This window comes from Lutzomyia longipalpis, chromosome 2 (assembly GCF_024334085.1).
Source record: "Lutzomyia longipalpis isolate SR_M1_2022 chromosome 2, ASM2433408v1".
NCBI lineage: Eukaryota > Metazoa > Arthropoda > Insecta > Diptera > Psychodidae > Lutzomyia > Lutzomyia longipalpis.
In genome coordinates this window covers 16,523,698-16,544,802 of record NC_074708.1, presented here as the reverse complement: position 1 = coordinate 16,544,802, position 21,105 = coordinate 16,523,698, and the positions used below count along the sequence as shown (strand labels likewise).

General features: G+C 36.8%; 1 protein-coding gene across 2 annotated transcripts; it reads right to left on the bottom strand.

Moving 5' to 3' along the window:
• Positions 1–7,063: 7,063 nt before the first annotated feature.
• LOC129790982 (zinc finger protein Elbow) lies at positions 7,064–20,327 on the bottom strand. 2 transcript variants are annotated; one of them, XM_055828842.1, is made up of 3 exons: positions 19,626–20,327; positions 8,310–9,672; positions 7,064–7,503 (listed from the first exon to the last, which is right to left on the bottom strand). In XM_055828842.1, the coding sequence occupies exons 1-2, from the start codon at positions 19,692–19,694 to the stop codon at positions 8,326–8,328; spliced, it is 1,416 nt and encodes a 471-aa protein (XP_055684817.1). In that variant the 5' UTR covers positions 19,695–20,327; the 3' UTR covers positions 7,064–7,503; positions 8,310–8,325. The 2 variants fall into 2 exon arrangements, with proteins under 2 accessions (XP_055684817.1, XP_055684816.1); XM_055828841.1 differs by having other exon boundaries at positions 7,064–9,672.
• Between the last annotated feature and the right edge of the window lie 778 nt (positions 20,328–21,105).

Here is a 21,105-nt window from a genome sequence, read left to right as displayed (position 1 = left end):
GATTGGGGGAACAGGGATAACTGGCCTGGTCACACGTTTTGTTGCTCTCCACAAACTGTAATCCGTGTCCTTTCCCGGAGTCAGCTCCGATAAAAACCTCTGTATAGAATCATCCCGGAGATTCCTCTGCAGCTGCGACAATTCCTTTGTACATTTATTCAAGGCTGTTTTAAGCTCAGGAGAGCGGTAAAGCTTCCAACGCCTACGAAGCCTCCTCTTCTCGGCAATTTTCTCTCTAACACTCGCAGGCACCACCTGAGCCACGACCGCTGCATCAGCATCAGGAGTGGCAGCCCACGCCGCATCCTGAACAGCTCGTGTGAAAAACAACACAGCTGACTCAATCTCTTCGGCCGTTTTGAGTGATATATCCAGCGATAGGTCTCTCTCCAGAGCCGCTCGGTACTTTGCCCAATCTGTCCTTCGGCCGTGAAGCGAGGGATTTCTGACCTTATGCACGACACTAGCATATATCGCCAGGAACACAGGAGAATGGTCCGACGACAAATCCGCCGTTGTGGTGACTCTAGCGCATCTCACATCTATTCCCTTGACCACGAAAAAATCAATAGCATCAGGAATTTTCTGCGGGTCGGATGGCCAGTATGTAGGTTCGCCAGAAGCCAAAATTTTTAAATGAAACTTTGTAATGGATTTAAATAACTCACGTCCTTTGGGAGTTATCAGCCTTGAGCCCCACTCAGAATGTTTTGCGTTAAAATCGCCCCCCACAATGAATTTTGACCCAAGTGCAGAGAAGAGACGAGAGAAATCCTCCTCCTTGTTTGCATGTCTAGGAGGGAAATAGACTGCAGCCACCGGGAAATTCCCAGCAACATCGTCCAGTTGAACCACAGCAGCCTGCAGGTAGTGCTCAGAAATGTGTTGCATTTCATAGTGCCTGAGATTCTCACGAATAATCACAGCCGACCCACCATGACCCCTTCCACTCGGGTGATTCGAAAAATAGATCTTATATCCCAAGATCTTACAGTATGTCTTCTGGGTGAAGTGGGTTTCCGAAACTAAAAGTATGTCTATCTTGTTTAAGGAAAGAAAAGCTTTAACTTCCTCGATGTGACTGGAGAGGCCATTAGCGTTCCAGGATACAATTTTGAGCAGCTCAATCATTTTTGGACATAACGGACACGAGCGCAGTCACCATATTTAAAATGCTGCTTGTTTGTTCCATAAGTTGCCTCATCATAATCTTAAGATCCGTCATATCGTCCGACACCCGAGGTTGAGAACCACTGGTATCCGAACTTTGATCAATTTGCTCCTGCTGCCGCCTTCCCTGACGTGCCGCCTCAGCATATGATGTTCCAGCACGAACATGCGAGGATTCCCCAACTCCACGGACTTCACCACCATTCACCGATGGACGCACATCCTTTTTGCGAAGACTTGGAAATGTTTTTTTGTAGATCTGCTTATAAACATCACATCCCTTGTAATTTGCGGGGTGATTACCCAAACAATTAACGCATTTAACATTTTCATCTTTCTCCTTTCTAGTACAATCCTTGGTAAAGTGCAAACCAGCACATTTAACACATCTAGGATTTCGATCACAGTATCTCTTTGTATGATTGTACGATTGACATCTCGTGCATTGTGGAACATCAGTTCTAGGATGCGGTGCCTCAACCTTAATCTTAGTGTGCAGAAGTACATCAATTTTATATATGTCCTTGTTGTTAACGGCAGGAGCAAGATTAATGAAAAATATAGGCAATGCTGCCTTCGTCCTTCTGTGCCTTGCATTCCAGACTAGCTGCACCGAGTGACCCTTCTCCTCCAGTGCTACCCTAATTTCATCCACATTTGTAGAGTGATGGAGATTTCTCACCACCACTCTAAAAGGCTTCTCCGCCTTATACTGATACGAGTGCAATTGCATTTTCTTTTCTCTTAGAACTTTAAGGACATCTCTGTAGGCATCAACGGTGTTGAGCATAATTTTCACATCATTCCTCTTCATTGCTTTGATAGTATAGTTATCGGCGATTTTTTCTCTCAGAATGGCGGTTAAATTTGAAATATCTTCCACATCATGGACCACAATTGGAGGCGGTTTGGGAACACGAACTGCATTATCGGCATCTTTGGTGGTGTCAGATTGGGATTGTTGGTTATCTTGGTTCCCCTCATCAGAACCATTTGTCAATACCCCAAATTTGTTGTGGGTGGAAACAGGAGGCAAATATTCATCGATCCTAGTTTGCTTTGTGGGTTGATTCGAGGTTCCTGGTGAACCGTGTCCTTTCCGTTTCCCATGCACAGGCTGCCAGTCGGAACCAGCGTTGTCACTAGTTGACTCATTGTTGTTGTCCATTGACAGCAGATACCCTCCAGCAAAGAACAAAAATGCTCAAATTCGGCTCAGAAATTCCACGAATAGGGCGCCCTTCTTAAAGAAGATGATCGTGGAATCCCCTCACCTAAAATAGTGCCAGTAGTTTGGCTTAGAACACAAAAATGTGTGAGAAAAATACAAGAAAACAGGAGCGCTGAATATACTAGATGTGTTGCACTTGCCTTCGTCAATGTCACTTGGAATTAAAGATGAAATAGAAGATTTATCAATGGGTTTAACATCATAAATACTAATTTATGTAATATTCTTTGTACGAGAGTATTGGGTGTATATTTTTTTGAAGGAGACCCGATTATAGCACATATATTTCACTTTTATTGACACTAACTTAAGCTGTTTGTGGTGCTCTTCGCGGGCTCTTTTTTTTCAGCGTTTTCCAACATTAATCAGGTAAATTGTGGATATTTTGGGACATCAACTTCTCAATTGACGAGATAAACAGAAGATGAGAGACACGTTGAGCAAATAAAGGAGTAATATCGAGAGGTATTTGGCTTTTGATGGTCAATTGAGAGGAGAATCGTGTAATTAAAATTTTCGAGTGTTAATTTGCTTTTTAATGGATTTCATCAAAATGGAAGAAGCTCTTACCTTTTAAGGTAAACACTATCGTCACTCTGGTGGTCGTTGTGATTGCGTTTACTCTGAGTGAGGCATTGAGGTTTATCTCAATTCAAAAACACTTTGTGTATACCAAATATTTAATTTTACAATTTTCTAAAAGTTGAGTTGCTAGAAATTATTTTTTTTACTAATTTATTTGAATTGAAAAATATACCGTCTGATACATTATTTAAACTGTTTAAAAATGTATAGATAATACAGATAGATTGAGAGATGGTTCTAATAAAAAAGCCCCGATGAAGGTCAAAATTTCAATTCTATATTTTATTATTAAAGATTTTTGAAAAAAAAAAAACAATTTTAAGACAAGTAAAAATGCTTTAATAATATTTATTTATTTTTATTACATCGGATGGATCGAAGAAGAGTTTTTTTTTAAATCTAAAAATGCAATAAAAAATAACATTTTTTTTTTCAATAATACATTAATTTTAATTGCGAAGCACTACTGTAGTATTTTCGTAGCTTCGCAGTATACAATATTGACCATTTAAAAGATACTTCACTCATTTTTTATTTTTTTATTGCTCAAGTAAATTATATAGCAGTTTTGGTAGTTTATCGCTCAACTCAGATGCTTCAGATAAACTATTAAGAAAAATTTAAATGGTAGAACTTACCTTGTCCTCGCGGGGTTTGTCTTTAATCTCTTTCAGCCGAAGGAAAGATGTTTCGAAACTTGAGTCCGTGAGTGTACAACAGCCCGAAAGAGTTGCTCTGTCGTTTTCTTTACCAATGAATTTGTGTAATAATTGTGGACGAGGGGAATAAAAGAGGCAATAAATGGATGTTTTATTGAACATATGGTGGCAGCAAATGGTGACTTGGCTACAACATAAATCAAGTGGCAATAAAAGAATCCTCATGGCGTTGGAGAGAAGTCAAAGACAATATTTTATATGTTTTAAATTAAGGTGCAGGTTGATGGTATAAAATGTAAATTTTATTTATCACCGTTGATGGTGATGATGCCATTTGACACTAATAAATAAATATTTCTTCTTTAGTGTCTCTTTTTTTGTAGCCATCGGCGCTGTTGCGGGTCGTTTCCACCTGAAATTTGAGAGCTTTTGCCAAAGAGATAAAATATAATACACGTTTTTCAAATTTTGTTTTGCAAATCATTTGATTTTATTTTTCATTCTTTTCCGCCTTTTCACTTTATCGTTTCTTCAGCCATGATATATCCGTATTTTGTCCTCTTACATTTTATTTCACTTTTTTTCATTAAATCTAAAACAATGTAAATTAAATTTTTAAAATAAGATTACATATTTTTCTTTAATTTTTTTTTATTATTATTATTTTCTTACAACATTATGTCCATCTATATAATTTATCTTTGATGATTTTTGTTTTCAAAACCCTCCCAATCGCGAATATTTACACACATTTGCCATTTATTTTGAAACAATATAATAATTCTTAAATATACAGCAAATATTTCTTTTCATTCCTCTTGGACAACTTTGGCTATTTTATTTTCTTTAATTTTTAATTTTATTTTTTTTTATTTACTCGAATCATCTCACTCTCAAGAGTTAAAATAGCACGGCAAGAAAGAAATTGCCGCTGATTCTTTTTTTTCTTCTTCCACACAAAGTTGGTTTTAAGCTATAGTATGTACAATCTGTTTTTGTGGCATGGTGTGACAAAATCTATCGTGCAAGAATTTTCTCAGTGGGGAGGATAAAATGATAGAAAAGAGACACAATTTAATGCCCAGAAGCAGCTGAGTGTGGCACATTGTGGGCAACAACACTCGGGTTGTATCTCAAACATTTTATACGGACAAGTAATCTTATGTTATGCAGAGATATTCAACATTTAGTGCCACCTCTAAACAATTACACTAACACACACAGAATTCACTGCTCAAGTGGCAAAATGGGTGTTCAGGTGTGATAATTGATCGTGTCATTAAGGAATAATTGGTCGCGCAACAACACCGTGGAGAGAATATGTTAAAATGTCTATTACGTAAAGAGAAAAAAATAAATTAGATACACTATATCCACTCTGAATACACATTATACACAGTTTTTCACCTCTCGAACGAGATTTTTCGCCATACTGTCAGTGATATAAAAATTAAATTGAATTTTTATTAAAATGTTGCAGCCATACAGAGGAAGTTGAGAGAAGAGAAACAACAGAGTTGAATATTATTGCTTTTAAGGCTTTTAAGTAGATTTTTCAAGATAATTTGGTGATTTATGATGCTTACGAGGATATTGAAAGAAATTAAAAATTATATTTTAGAAGATTCCGGATGAAAATATGAAATTTTAATGGTATGTGTCTCTGCTGTATTTTTAAGAAAAACGTTGTAAAAAATTACTGATCAACCAATTTCTTTTAAACAAATCAAAGATTGATAATGAAACAATCCAAAAAAATTAAAACATTCCAGTAATCCTTTACAAATACTTTACAACAATAGGAAAACTCGGAAAAGTCTTATGTGTCTTGGCTAAATTGTTGGATAGTTTAAATCAACGAAAACTGTAGCAATATCGGTAAAAATCTTCTGTTCATATCATATAAGTAATTCAGAGAGCAAAGAACCAGAAGAGTTCATTAAAATGTCAGAAAAAAATAAAAACTATCATTTTCATCCCAAAACTGCTTGACCGATCGTATGCCAAAAGATTCGTGTCTATGCTTAGCGGAAAAAAATCGGGTTAACATTTAAAGACAAATAAATTAGATCTTGTCATCATCTCAGCTTGTATGCCAGCCAGCTTTTCTTGTATTAATGCCAATCCCTTTATCCATATTTGTTTGCTGTGTCTTCTTATCTAAACATTTTCCATCTTACATCGGCCAAGAGGCCAAGAATTTTCCAGTATATTATGGGAGGTTGTGTCGAAAAAGCTCGTGATTTAATTCCCAAGTGGTCTTGACGAAACAAGAGGTGTTGAATTGGAAAATATCTCCTGTAGATTATATCACATAATTTATCTTTCTTTTTCTCTCTCACCCATTGCAAACCACTAAATCATGACACGGTGAGAAGCAACAAATTTTTCCCAGAGACACAAAATGTGTGTCAACAGCAAAAATAATGATTATTGTGGATCTCTCATGAAGGATTCAACACCATCTTTTTTTTTTTTTCAACGTCTATAACCCGGTACACCGATATGAATCTCAAATCACGATGTCTATTAGAACAAAGTGCCTTCGGTGGATGGCAATTTATCAATAAAATTGTAGAATTTATTCTTCCTTAGCGATCGTATGGGAGATATTGGATGTAAGGAAACATGAGGAGTTTTTTCCTCAGTGTCTGCAGAAGCGGAAAAATTGCAGGAAAAACGGGGTATAGAGTAATAATGCAATTTATTGGATGATTTAGTGGGATGAGGGATAGAAAAAAAGGTCGATATTGCTTCAAGCATTTTGCAATGGGTTTTAAATCAATTCCAACTCTTAATGTGATGTTTTTCTTCTCTCAGCAGCAACTCTTAAACGATGATCCCGCGCAATGGTTTCTTCCGACTCTTCCGTTGCATTTTGCAACAAATTGCAAATGGGTTGTTATATTGCAAGTTAGCAGAATGTCGTGTCTTTTTAGAAGCTAATTTATGCCACATCTCAATTGCTGGCAATTTTTCTTCAAGCATTCCACCGAAGCGGCTCGGGATGATTAAGAAAAATTTTCTAACGCGATATTTATCCAAGCAATTTGCATTTCAAATTAATAATTAATTGTACGTTGGGGCTATGGAGATGAATTAATAGAGTTTTTCTCTCCTAATGCAATCGTTGAAGAGCATGAAAGTCAATAAAGATGAAAAATGCTTGGGTTTTCTCTATAAAGTGTGTGTGTGGCTGTATTTGCAGAGAGAGATGATGGGAGAAGGTAATCCATTTTGATGAATGCAATTTGGTATGTAACGTAGGTTATAATTATTTCAATTATTCACTGAAATTGATGCAATTGTGTGATTTTACCTCCCACAGCATTTCCTATCCTCATGGCTGCCAACTTAACCACAAGGGAGAGAAATTAATTACACAAAGTGGATGCTTTGCATATGATTACACATCTTCTAAAATACTTTTGCAATATATTATTTAGCATTTTTCTCTTCTTATAAACTTCTTTTCTCCCTCCTGCCTTTTTTTGCCTTTTAATCTTTCCGCATGGGAAACAATCGTGTTTTTTTATTTTTATATTTTTCCCTTCTTAACCTCTGCTTTAGCACAATGTTTTCATTTCTTGGTGTATATTTTTGTGGTGGTATTAATCAATTAAAATTGATTTATAGACCATATTTTAATTACAATTTAATTACACAACTTTATACACGACATGAATTCATCGATTTGCGAGATTTTTCTTCTCTTCCACCTTTTTCGCGTGGGCGTTTGCAATTTTCTCGTTATCACGGAATTGATTGGAGGCAATTGCCTTTCTGAGATGTACAATTATTTCTTGGATTAAATTCCAATAGATTGTGGAAGATTTTTATGAGAATTGCTGAGAATTCCTACAATGCGAGAATATTAATGAATTACAGGAATTTTTTTATCATTGATTTTCTTTATTTTTTTTTATTTTTGAATATTTCTGTTTTTTCTCTGCTTTAATTTAAAGGAGTTTATGTGATTTTGGGCTCTCATTTTTGTATTTTTTAAATTAATGAATTACATATGAAAAATACATATTTGTATGGAGCGAGGAAAGAAAGCAAATTCTTTTTCGGCTAAGGAAACTTGAAAAAATCATTTGAGATTTGTTCTAATATTAAACAACCACATCAAAATTTTTTTTTTGAGTATAAAGCATATGCATCAATGCTTCCGTTTACTTACATATTCAATTCAAAGCTGGACTATCTATTTCATGAATTACTCGGATAGATCTCAGTAAAAAGTTATCAATGCTGAACTGCAGAAGAAACTTGAAACTCCGAGGAAAAATAAGCCCGAGAAGCATATGCTTTATGCCACAAAAATGAAGGAAAAAAATCGCAGCGCTATTTCGATCATTTTAAAGAGAATTTCCTCATTTGGTCAGTTTGACATAAATTTTAAGGCTGTAAAACTTTCATGTTTTATTTAAATCAAACAAGCCCCCAAAATACATAAGCTCCTACTAAAAAGCTGCGAAATTAGTAAACTTTGATCTTTGAATTTTCTTCTGTATGCAAAAGAACATCTCAGCCGTCTCGACAATAAACATTTTCAAGTCTGAGCTTACTTTATATTTACAATGAGAAACCCTATTTTCAGCCAAGTTTAAACTTCCAAATCTCTGTCAAAGTCAATCACAAGGCCATTCCTGAATGCTTACCTACATCGCCGATTGTTTATGGATGCATAGATGGTGGCGTACCCAAACGTGGGCCGTAGAGGGAGAAAGGTGAGAAGTACTGCGCCAGCGACGGATGCGGAGGTAGTCCGGGGATCCCGGTAAGTGATGGCGGCGGAAGTGTTGGTGGCAACAGGGAGGCTTTGCTGTATGGATGATACCTCGCAGTTGAGAGGGGGCTAAGGGGTGGTGTAGGGTAGGTTCGTTGGAGAAGGGGATGCGTAGGCGGAAGACCCGTAGCTGCAGCTGTGGTGAGCATTGATTCGGACATGTTGGAGGTATGGGTGCGTAGGTGCTGCAGAAGTTCATCTGATGTACCGAAGCGTTTTCCGCAGTATGAGGCATCACTGGCTATCCAATTGCAAACAAATGGAAGCTGCGATGCTGCTGCAAAAGCAGCTAGTTGAGCATGAGCGTACGCCGCAGCGGCGGAATTGTGAGCTGCTGAGAGGGACGTTGGGAATCCTTTGGCAGCAGGATGATCACATTGGGTACAGCCAGCGGGGCATGTGGAGGGCGATGATGCAGGTTTGGACAGCATATGATTGCTTAGAGCACAGCCAGTACAGTAGGGATCTCGGCAGACCATCATGGCATCAGCCGGTGATCCAGGTACTTTCATTCGGGCATAGTTGAGGTAAGGATTCAGAGCGGCGGCTTTTAGCATTGAATGATGCGGCGCCATTAGGGCACTCGCCGTCATGAGGTCCATTGGGTAGGGTAGACCAGGTGGTGGGTAGCCAGACAGGAAGGCCGCTGAGGCGGTTGATGTCGGCAGACCCAGTGACGTACTTACTTTGGCTGCACTCAAATCTTTCGCAGCGGCTTCTGCCAATCTAACACCAGGGCTGTCTAGCGCAGAATTGCTATGGGCACCACTTGAGGACTCCTTGGATGAGGCACGTTGAGGACTAGCACTTTTTTCAGCATGTGCCACACTCGGTGTGGACTTTCTATGGGCATTTGTCGCCGGTGATGAGCGTGGCGACGTGGCACTCTGATTGCTCCCACATCGCCCATTTAGCTGCATTGGTGGCTGACTTGGAACAGGTGTTGTAACTTTGGGTGTTCTAGTTCGTGAAACTGATCGCTCCTCGGGTGTTGTTGCTTTCTCACGATTGCCCAAATCGTAGGGCTTAAAGCTAGACTTGATTATATCACTTGACGAGCCATTCGACAGGGAAGATTGACTTCCGGGTGATGATTTATCCCGCCCAATTTCCGATTTGCTGTGTGCCTTTGAACTCTTCTCAATATTCGCAAGGAGTTTTGGATTTGGTGAATCAGCTCCGATTGAGCTGCAGGTTTGCGCTAACAGGGCCAAGGGGCTGTTTTTTGCGTCCAACTGAAAATAAATTAAAAGAGAGTCTTTGTAGATTTCTGTATGGACATTATGGGCATAGATGCTAAACGTTAACTGCTATGTAAGAGTTACGTATTATCATTTCATGCTTTCTCCAAGAGGTACAAGAAATATCCTCTGGCTAAAATCTTCTCAGCGCAATTACTTGATAAATATTGACCGTTAGTAGTCGTTGGTGGCTTGGGTGGCTTGTAAGGAAAAAAGCGCCCTTATTTCATAAATTACACACAAAAATCTTCCAAGGAGGGTGGTAGAAAATTGTAGTTGTGGTATGTGGGTAAAAAACCCGCAGTTGGAATCATAAGCTTATATACTTGTATATCATCACGTAACGTATTTAGCAAGGTCTTCATGGGATTTGTCTCTCAAGTCTTTTTCACATCCCACAGGGCATTAATAACTGTGTTAACATTTTGCACCCATTCCCGACAGGTCCCAAAGAGAGCAATTTAATGTTGAGCAACACCATATAATCCCAACACCATGGTTTCTTTCTTTCTCTGAAAACTAAGAGGGAATGGCGGGAAAAATGAAGAAGAGTAAATGAAAATTTATAGGATGTCTGAATTGACGTGACCATTCATTAAATTTTAATTAATTTTTTCCCTCACTCTCATTTTCAACATCTCTGTCCCTTGCCTAATGCGTTGCAACCCCCTCTCCCCATTCTCTGTGGCTACACCGCATATATACTCCATCTGGAACGCTTGAGTGGTGATTCAAGAGGCGCATACGACGGATATATAGATTGTAAATGGGCAAGAGTTGTAAATTTAACAGTTGAAGATATGATTAAGAAGAAAAAGAAAAAAGTGGAAGGTGATGTTATGTGGGATATAGCATTAGGTCTGCAAGAGGGAGCGCAAAGTTCAACGGGTGGAAAGAATGTATAAATTCAACGTGTCAAGATGAGACATGGAGGAAATGATAAATTGTGTGGAATACCCCTAATTGGTCGTATATCAATCAAGGAAATTAATTACAGAATTGACTCTTGTCTGTCTCTCTGGCTGCAATTTATTCTCACTCGGTCCTCTCCCCGTAAAACCCCAACATTTCATTCTCGGGATGTCGACGGATGGGTTTTGTGTTACCCCGAAATTCAAAATGGAGCCATAAAGCGTTAATTAACACATTTCGCGGCAAAATTCCCCCCACAATGAGTAATATTCTACACGTCTCTCTCATCAGGTATATGTTGTGCCCATTGTGCCCCGTATGCATGTCTCCACCTCCCTTGTGCTCCACCATATAAACAAAACATATGTGGTGCGAAAAAAATCACTTGCAAAGTTGCAACGGGCAATTAAAATGCAAACCAATTATTGATCGTTGTATGTGAACCGCGCAAATGTTTCACGCCGCTGAAACTCGAAAGCTTTTCATTTAGTTGACTCATTTATCATTTAACCCCCGACTCGGCACCGCTCAGAACACGCAAAGAAGACACTAAATGGTTAAAGGTGGCTTGCATAGTGTGAGGGTTTATCATTTTACATTTTACAGATGCCACAATGAGTGATGAAGAATTAAAATGCAGATGTGCTTCATTTAATTAAGATTTAATTAAAATACTTTTTTTTAAATTTTAATTTAAGAAATTGAAATGATTTTTTTTAAGATAAACAAAAATAAAATAATAGGTAACTGTACAAAAAAATCCTTCTTGATAGACTAACAGATAAAGCACTAACTTCTTGTGTAAAGTAACCCCGGTTCGAATCACAGGTTGTGCCATTTTTTTTTCCACTGAAAACCATTGAATTTTCTATCGTGGAATACTTTATTTTCCACCCATAAATGAGCCAATCTAATTGTTCCCTCGTGGAATTCCACAGATATAAGACGAACAAAAGAAATCAATCAAACCCACAAAGCTGCGAGAAATGTTATTCTTAAAGACCCAAAACGTACCAAGTTCTTATATGTCCTTTTTCATCTCGCATTCAGAACCACTCAATCGATTTACAAAATTGATTCTTCTCGCATGGCCAAGACAAAATCATGCCGCTGTACAGGCTGGTGGCAGAATATGTACAACACCAACGAAAAAAAAAGCGAGATGCGGAAAAGATTGATTAACCCCTTCGAAAATGTTGGCAAGCTTGTGGCGTGAGAGACTGGGTGCCTCTGTGAAAATGTACCAGCACATTTTAATACAGTGGAACATTTCAAGGCATCCCACATAATTAATAGTCCAAATCGAATGCTGTCATGCTGACAAGTGCATGCTGTGCTTTTGCGTGCTCGGTGACCCATCATCGTCAGATTTCAGTGCCATAATTAATTTCTGCGAATTGTGACAGAACCAGGGGTGGACACGGGACATTTATCTCCGTCGTTCAACAAATCGTCCCGCTTGTCTTTGGCGCTCCTCGAAAACCGGCCTCTTGAGAGAGAGGAGTGCTCAGCATCTTCAACCCGAAGATGCCGCGCGCGTACAGAATCTGTCATGACTTTTTCGTCTTTTTTCTTTTCACAACTGATTTTCGCTCTTGCCTCAATTCCCATGGGATTGAGAGACGGCAGGAGCAGAAGAAGAGTTTCTTATATATAATACTTTTTACTTAAAGACGATGCCGCACGTCTTGCCTCAGTTAACACCGCATGGCATATCTAATGCTCTGCATTTCCTGCATATGGAACTTTTTGGCACTTGATGCCGCTCATGTGTCAATATGCCGCAAAAATCTTCTATATGATTTATCTGCTGCGTATAATTAGATTTCAAAATTCTCTCCCGGATTTTTTTTCTATTTGACATCAACTAGGGATGAGATACAGCTCTGCGTGAATTTTTTTTGTAGCTCTAACCCCAATGGACGTATAAATGATTGATTCATTTGTGAGCTGTCCGACTCATCATCCTTGCATTTTAAACCGCACTTACGAATGCAGAAGCACGGCCAATTTGAGCAACTAAACGGGGGCAAAAAGGAAGCATGGAGAGGATGGAAAACATGGTAGCAGGGAGGTATGAAAAAAAAGAGGAAAAATGCAGCACACGATGCTGTGTGCACTTTTCATTTTCGCGGCTTCCAGTTTAAATACATAATGAGGCAACCCAGAGTGGTGGGTTCATGTTCTGAATCTCAATGAGGGATTCTTTCGTTCTCTTCCCCGCATTTCTTTTTTTTTTTTCTTCTTTTCATACACCACCTTTTGCATTCTTTTGCTGTTGCTTCACCACGATGCTTGTGCATTGTATCAAATTAAAAATAATTTGCTTTGTTAAAAATTAATTCTGACCCCATGAGCGAGAAAGAATTATTGTGGTGTTGCTTTTCATTTTACGCTCCCCCAAGAGGTGGCTTTTTTCCACCATTCTTGCTGACAATTTCAAGTATTTCATATGTTGTTGTGTTGTATATGCCTTTGCCACCACTTGGTGTTCTCGGAATGCAAAATGTGGTGTTGAAGGAGCTTCTTAACACATTTTACTTCTTTTCTGTCTCAAAAGATGAGTGTTTTCATAAACATATTCAACTATTCATGTATGTTTATGAAATGCTTCTATTCAGACTTGTGGAGCCTTTCATTGCAAAGGAACAAAAAAAAACGTCATTTTTTATTTATTATACATAAAAAGGATAAACTGAAGAATGAACTGAGGATGCAATTTGAATAAAATTGTAACTATACGTACATAGAAAATACATTGAAAGGGTTGAAGATTTCTTTTTAAAAATATTCAAGTGTTCTAAGTTTTCTAGCTGTTGATGTAAAGTTTATATTAAAAAAAAAGTTGAGACCCTAGTTTTAATTGATCAGAAAGTAAAGTATAGTATAATCTTCTTATTCGTATAAAGAATTACGGCTAAATAATTTTTAGGTTCTTTTAATATTAAAATCAATAAAGAAAAATTATGAAACAATTGTTAATAATTACTTATAAAAATTTTCCAGAAGATTATGGTGAATATTTTTATTTAAAAAAAGCAAAAATCTATTTTGTATGTTAAACTTGATAAGTATAGGACCAATATCCCTAAATATTTTTTTTATGGGCTATTTTTTTTAACATTCGGTATTTGAAATTAAAAGAGAAGTTTTTTCGCGCGATTTAGTGTATTTTTCACACAATATAGCACATAATTTGCAACGCAATTTATATTTAAATGTATTACATGCACTGTAACCCATTGCCAACAATGTTGGCTTCCCATAAATCAAACTATGTATCTTGCATTTCTTTTTCTCAAACGTGAAAATTAACCAATTTTTCATTTGCCTCCCAAAAGTCTCACGATATGGTGATTAGTGTTTTTTTAAAGAGTATTTTAGTGGTTTGCTCAAGTAATTAAACATGCAAATGAGGAGAGCCATAAGACGACAGTGTCGACGTTTTAGCGTGTATTTGGTAGGAAACACGGAGAAATCATTCAGCTTCTTGTTATATATATAGAAATACAAAGGTATATATAATACGCTGAGTTTCTCGGAAAGCTGATTTGAGATGAAATAAATTTTCCATCAATTTCCTCTGCTAATGAAACGTTTTAAACTAATAAAGTTTGAAACTCCCTGTTTAAGCTATACCAGACGAGGGGCAAATTGAGAAGTTTTCGCCATAAAATAGTACTAAAAATTCGACAATATATTAAATTACGACTCAATTTAAGTGTGGCTGTAAATTAAGAAAATGAGACAAGAAACGTCTCACAGCTAACACCAATAATCCATTTGAGAACGAACGATCAATTATCATTTTTCGGGAGGTTTTTCTTTTTTTTTTCTTATATATTTTCTTGTTCTTCTTTTTATGGGCACAAACATTGAATTCCTCATAATTTGACAGTTTGTCTTTTGAAAGGAAGAGAAAAAAGGTAATTTACGACGATCTCTTTTTATGGATATACGCGCACCACCCTCTCGCTCGTCAATTTGGGAGTGCTAAGTCTGTTAACCCAAATATAATGGAATGATGAATGCCAAAATGGAGGGAGATCCTTTCCCACCAAATATATATTATGTATGTATATGAATTAGCACGAGGTGGTTTTGTTGGTTGGAATTGCTGCCAATTTTATTGGTCGTTGCCTTTGGCATAATAAAAATGGATTTACGGGTCCATCAAAGAAGTGTTATGACGCAAAAGTAGGTCGATTTATCATACATATCGTCAGCGAACACACACGCGACACTCGATGTTGGACACATTTTGAGGGCAATTCTGTGGGAAAAAATGCGGTAAAAGAAATTGATGACAGCGCAGGATAATCATCCAGGCGACTTTCATCACCCAAAACGATAGCAATCAACCCCATTTATGGCCCCCGGAAAAGACATGCACTTAAAATGTGAGGTGTAACACGTTTTACCTTATTTCAATTCACTACTCCGATACAAATACTACCTACATATATGTATGTACATTCCACCCTTGTGACGTTTATATACACTCCTTTCGCGCGCATCTACCCACGAACGTCCTTTTTCGTCCCGCAAGCAAAAGAAGGCAAAACGGAGAAGTGGCAGAAGAAGGTCTAGGGGAATTGCTGAAGATTTACGATTATTATTTGCATTTTTATGATAAATGGATCCATAAAATTTTATTGTTGATATAACTTGGCATTATTAAAAATATGAAAGGATGCGCCTTCACATTGTGAACATCTCTCAGCTGCGCACGAAGAATATTTACGAGCACTGAGTGTATTTTAATATTTCGTCTGGGGGGTTATAGCATTTTCTTCCCTAAATGTTTCATTTTATTCAACACACATTGAGTTTGAGATTTACTATTTTTAGCAAAAATAGGAACATACAAACTTCTCAAATGGGATATATACCTTTTCAACCCCTTTTCCCAACATCTCTCAAACCATCGTACCATGTGAAATATATATTATTTTAATAGTTATTTGTGGCTTCTACTTTTCACAAATGTTGAAATAAATCAAATTGTATAATGTTTTCTCCAAGAACTATCTGCTTTTTTTCCTTAATCCATTTTGTTTAATTTACAAAAGACAAAAAAGTTTACTGTTTATTAACTATTTAGGTAAACCTACGTATAAGATTTTACTTTTTTTTTTTACTCATATAGGGAGCTCACATGAAAACGTAAAATAGTAGCTGGTAAACAAAATAACAAAGTTCAGCATAAGATTAAAAAATAATTAATTGAAGAATCTCCAAATTAGGTTTTTCTTAATTTATATACCTATTATTTATTTTATAAAAAAATAAAAGGTTTTTTGAATAGTTTTTTTTTCAGAGTATTCTTATAGTAAATTTGAATTAGACTATTGATGATGATGGTTAGCCTGAGTAATCAGTCTTATTCAGCGAACAAGAAATTTTTAAAATTTCGCATGAAGGAATTCTAAAACTTTTTTTAACGGAATCCATTAGAATTTTACGAAAGTAAAAACTCTTTATGCACTTTAAATTTAAAAAAATCCCAAATACATTGAGGAATGGTCAAAAAATTTTAAAAACTAACTAAATTCAACGTTAAGCGAGAAAATACAAGCAATATTTTGCTTCGAAATTGACCTGAAAATTGCTCTTAATATTCCTCGAGTCTTTTAAACCTACTATGTCGTGCAATCATTGTTAAATCGTTAAATCGTTAAATCACTTATTTTAGTTGAACATTATTTATTAATTTATTTATTAATAGTACTTATAAGGCATAGATAGATATTACTTTTTTGATCAAATTAACAAAATCGTAAGGTATGAAAATAATTCATACCTCGTTTAAAATGTTTTTGATCTGTTTGATAAAAAAAAAATCCTATAAATACATAAACCTATTATTAAAATTCCGTCATACAGGTTGATATCATTAAATATTTCTATGGCTTTTATATGTTTAAATTTTCAATAGTTTCTGGAGTTAGAATAAGAAAGTTCCTTAGCATTGGTGTAGTGAAACCGCTGAATTCTAAATATATTCCCACATTGCAAAAATACTTGAAGGAATCGATGGCATAGGGGAGGTTGAGGAGATAGAGAAAGAGAGAGAGAGAGAGAGAAATTGAGCAATTCTGTCGGATGGTGAGGACACTAATGAGCCACTTAAACGACAGCCCGACTAATTACATAGGAAATACAGTCGACTGACTTGGGAGACGAACAAGAATGGGGGACAATTGTTAGTGTTGGCAAAGAGTCGCCTGTGGGTGGGTGCAGCAAGTGTGTGTATATGTTTGGGGTCAGAACTTCCGATTGTGTCATGTGGCATGTCCAGACAAGGGGGCAAAAAGAATCCACGACCGGTGTAGGGAATCTTTCGTCCTGTCACTCAATCATTTTGCCAAAATAGAAGGAGGGGGAGGTTCTCTCTTTTTTTTTTGCTTCTCCATGTGATCCACCCTCAACTTTTCTGTGGTGAAGGAAAAAAAACGTGAGGAAGACACCCGCACCCGCCATGGATGTTCTATCAATGGGCGCAAAAACGCCCAGAACAAGCGAAAACCCAAAACCGACAACTGTGTCACTGTCATTAATCATTCAATCAAGCGACATTATAACGAATGGAAATCGCACGGAGCGAGAATTAATACAAAACGTAAATGCTATAGGTACCACCAACTTCCATGGCAATGAATTTTTCGGGACGCATGAAGGGAGTGTGAGAGTGGAAAAAAATAACACAGGGAAATATGATTGATGGCGCTCCGGGAGATTTACGTCGTTTTGACAGCCGCACAGTTATTAATTTTGTGTTTTCTTAATTAATGCCTCAATAAATAAATAAATATGGGTCGTCTCTTTTAGTATTTGCCTACCGATATAGCCATCTCTCAAGTGTCTCGCACACAATAATCAGCCATTGTTTGCCGCACATTTTCGTCTCTCCTCTATTCATTTTCCAAGGAAAAAAATTCACAAAATTTCCGGGCAATTTGCCCCCCCATAAAATTATACAAATAATATCCGCTGAAAAATTTTCTTTTGGAACACAGAAAATCATAGAAATGCTAATACCACCTATAATTCAATTTTATTACGATGATTTCAACTATTTCGACATCTTTTTAGAGATACTTTCAATGCTCCACCGATACACCTTGAAGTATAAATTATACATTTTCTCCCCATGTTAGTGAATATGCTATATGTGAGGATTTATTGGAAACATATATTTTCTACTTGAATTATTAATAAAACATGAAAAAAATAAATATAAAAATTTTAATTTATAGCTTGTGTTTCTTTTAGTGAGAAATATTCCAAATCTGTCAAATTAATGGTTAAGTGATTTACAGGGGAATTAAATATTATACTGGAGATTGTGGAGCGATAAATCTCATAAAATGACTGGCTTTTCTATTGTGGATCGCTCACATTGAATGAAGTACATTTTTTTAAAAAAATATTTTCAGAATGAAGGTTTTCAAATCTCAGAGAAAAGCTTCTAAACGACACTATCTAGGTAGGGAGTGGTGTGTGTTTGTTTGGATTAAGTAAGAACGATTTTGACAAGTATTATCTGTCACTGTCATTAATAATCAGATATGTCAAATCATTAGTACTTTAAATAAGTATTTCTTTCTTATTTCAATTTTATTATTTTAGATTTTCCTGTCTTTCTTTTGAGATGTTAAATCCATGTTAAAACAATTTTCAATATAAATTTTCGTAAGTATTTAGAATTAGAATTCTATGAATAGGTAAAAAAATTAAGTTGAGCTGTCAGTGTCACTACACATCACTAAAAGTCAAAATTTTCAAAAATCAATTTAACTATTTTTCCATTTGACTATGGTAATTTTAACAAAGTTTATTTATTATTAAATGTCATGTGGTTGACAATAGAGCAGTCACGTTATATTGACATCTGTCATATAAAACATGTACGTATGTACATTTTTTCATTATAAAAAAAACTGCCAGAATAAAATTGAAATATAGATTTAAATACTCAAAATAAAATTCATCATAGTCTAAAAACAAATGTCAAATCCCTGAAAATAACTTGTCTAAAAACTAATTCAATTTCTATTTTCTGTTGACACTTGATACTTGTAAATTGACAGTTGATGGTTGACATTTGCAATGTTGACATTTGAAACAGGTGTCAATTTTGACATATGTCACGAAAATTAACTTCCACCATCATGTGACAAAGATAAAATTGATGATAAAACCATATAAAGGCTTTTATTATCTGCAAAATAAAATTGCAATTCAATACAATGGAGATCTGTTTGCTTCTGTAAACCGCAATGGTAGTGTAGAATTTCCTGTATCATCAATCAATTGCGCCATTCATTTAGCAATTATGTCATTTACTGCATCTCCCTCGGTCTTGCATTATGCCAAACCGTGATCTTTTGCATATACAAAATAATTTTTCTTCCCACTCTGACGGATACTCAATAAAATCACGGCACATCCACTCCATCATCCTGTCATTCATGTGCGCGCCTTCCACATCCCAAATACTCCATTGCACATTGTTCAGTTCATAATTAATTTCGGGGCGGCTTGGTACAAATTGCAGTATATTATTCTTATATGGGTTCAGTGGTGGTGTTCAAGTGTATATTTGAGTTCGTGTTGGAAGGTTTTTCCATTTGGCATACGGAGGAAGATGTGGAGTCGAGGGGTGGTGCGTGGGGTTGGGGCTTGGAACGAGTTATTCCCTGAAATATGGCCGACGCTCTTGGCGCGCTCGTAAAGTTTGCGATTTGAATAATGTATGCGGCAATAATTTATCGATAATAGCCATTAATGTGGCATTTGCAACGGCCAGAGACGCTATTTCCACTAGATTTTATTGAAATCGCTTCGAATAAATTAAGATAAAAAAAAAGCCCCAAAATTAGTCACGGCACATTTTGACTTTTTCCTCAACACGCGCTACCATTAGGCTTTTACGCTAACCCAGAAAGTATATTGGAGGTCTTGTGAAGATTCCTCCCAAAGTGGTTCTTTTTATTGCAATGAATTAGGTAGGTAGCTAATTATATACTTACAGATGTTGGAAGCGGTGTCAGGTAGTCGGGTCTCAAGTACTGATTGCTGGGATTGCTGGACGTCAGCATGGTGGCAGTTGATCCCAAATTAGCACTTTTAGACACTCTTTCCTCCTGATTTTATTTAAATCCTCTTCAAAATATTTTTTCACTTTGCTTTCTGATCACTTTACATCCCGCATTCTTTAAAAATTAATCTTTTTGCAGACTCTTTCTTTTTTTTCAAGCTAATTCGTCACACAAAACTTTCATCAACGTCGAGCACTGTTGGTAATAATCCTTGTGCGATGTGTCAGGTATTTTAATCCATTACAGAGTGAAAACGATTAATTAATCCTGCCTCTCACTTGTCACTTGCAATGTGGGTTTTTTGTCACATAAACTCCAATTCTCTGTTTAGGAACGCACTCAACGGAACTTCACCAACACTCCCTGAACTCCCAGAGCAATCTTTCAGATAATTTTCCCACAATGAGACACTTCCAGGAATAAAGAAAAAGTATTATAAATAAAATTTATCCCTCCCTGATTGACAGGATAATAACACTTGAGTATATATAATTTTTAATCACACGCTACAGTCACAAGAATGATCGTATTTTCGTATTGTGAGAAAAATGCAACTGAAGGTATGCTATTGAGGTTGAATGTACGAACGAGAAGACCTTCCGCATGAAATGTCTGACAACGACTGAATGTGGCTGAGAAGTCGATTCAATGGCGAAGCCACGAGTCGGCATTTTGAGAGGGAAGCACGTTCATGGGAGACTCTCTTGTGGCAGGTTTTTGGTCGGTTGCGTGCTTTTCTTCCTCCACAAATACACCCAAAAGCCGCAATCCACATGGGTGGAAGCTTACTAGGGGGGCCGAAAGCTCCGTCTGTCGCGTGAACTTGGAAAGCAGGCAGGAAGAAGGGTAACACTCGTCAAGCATGCGTCATGCAAACCATTCTCTCGCAGAAGCTCTCTCTTCACCCACATGCCGGTAATATGAGAGAGAGAGAGAGATCCCGGAAAAACTTCTCACAAAAATGCAATGAAAAAAAAAAAAAAGCTCAAGAAGTGCACAGGAGGGAAAGTCAATTAAAAAGTACGCTGCTGTCTTGTTTGGACAGCACTTCACACTTCATCAGCGACAAGTCGCACCTTCACAATCTTCCAAAGAGTGTTTTTGTCAATAATATTTTACAAAAATTGTACGACACGTGCTTTTTTTTTCTCTCCTCAAGCGTGTGAGTAGCCGAAAAAGAGGGGTTAATTGTTGTTGTGGTTGATTGAGGATTTGGAAGGAGGTGCAAAAGTGGCAAAAGTATGTACTTCACGTAAACATCTCGAAGAAATTCCATTTGAATTCTCTTCTTAATGAGGAGGTGCTTATACTTACATTTGCAAAGTATTAGAGAGGTACAAAACTAATAGCTAATTTTGAACAGGTTGAAAACATATTGTTGATGGTTTTTTTTATTATAGCCGCATGTTTG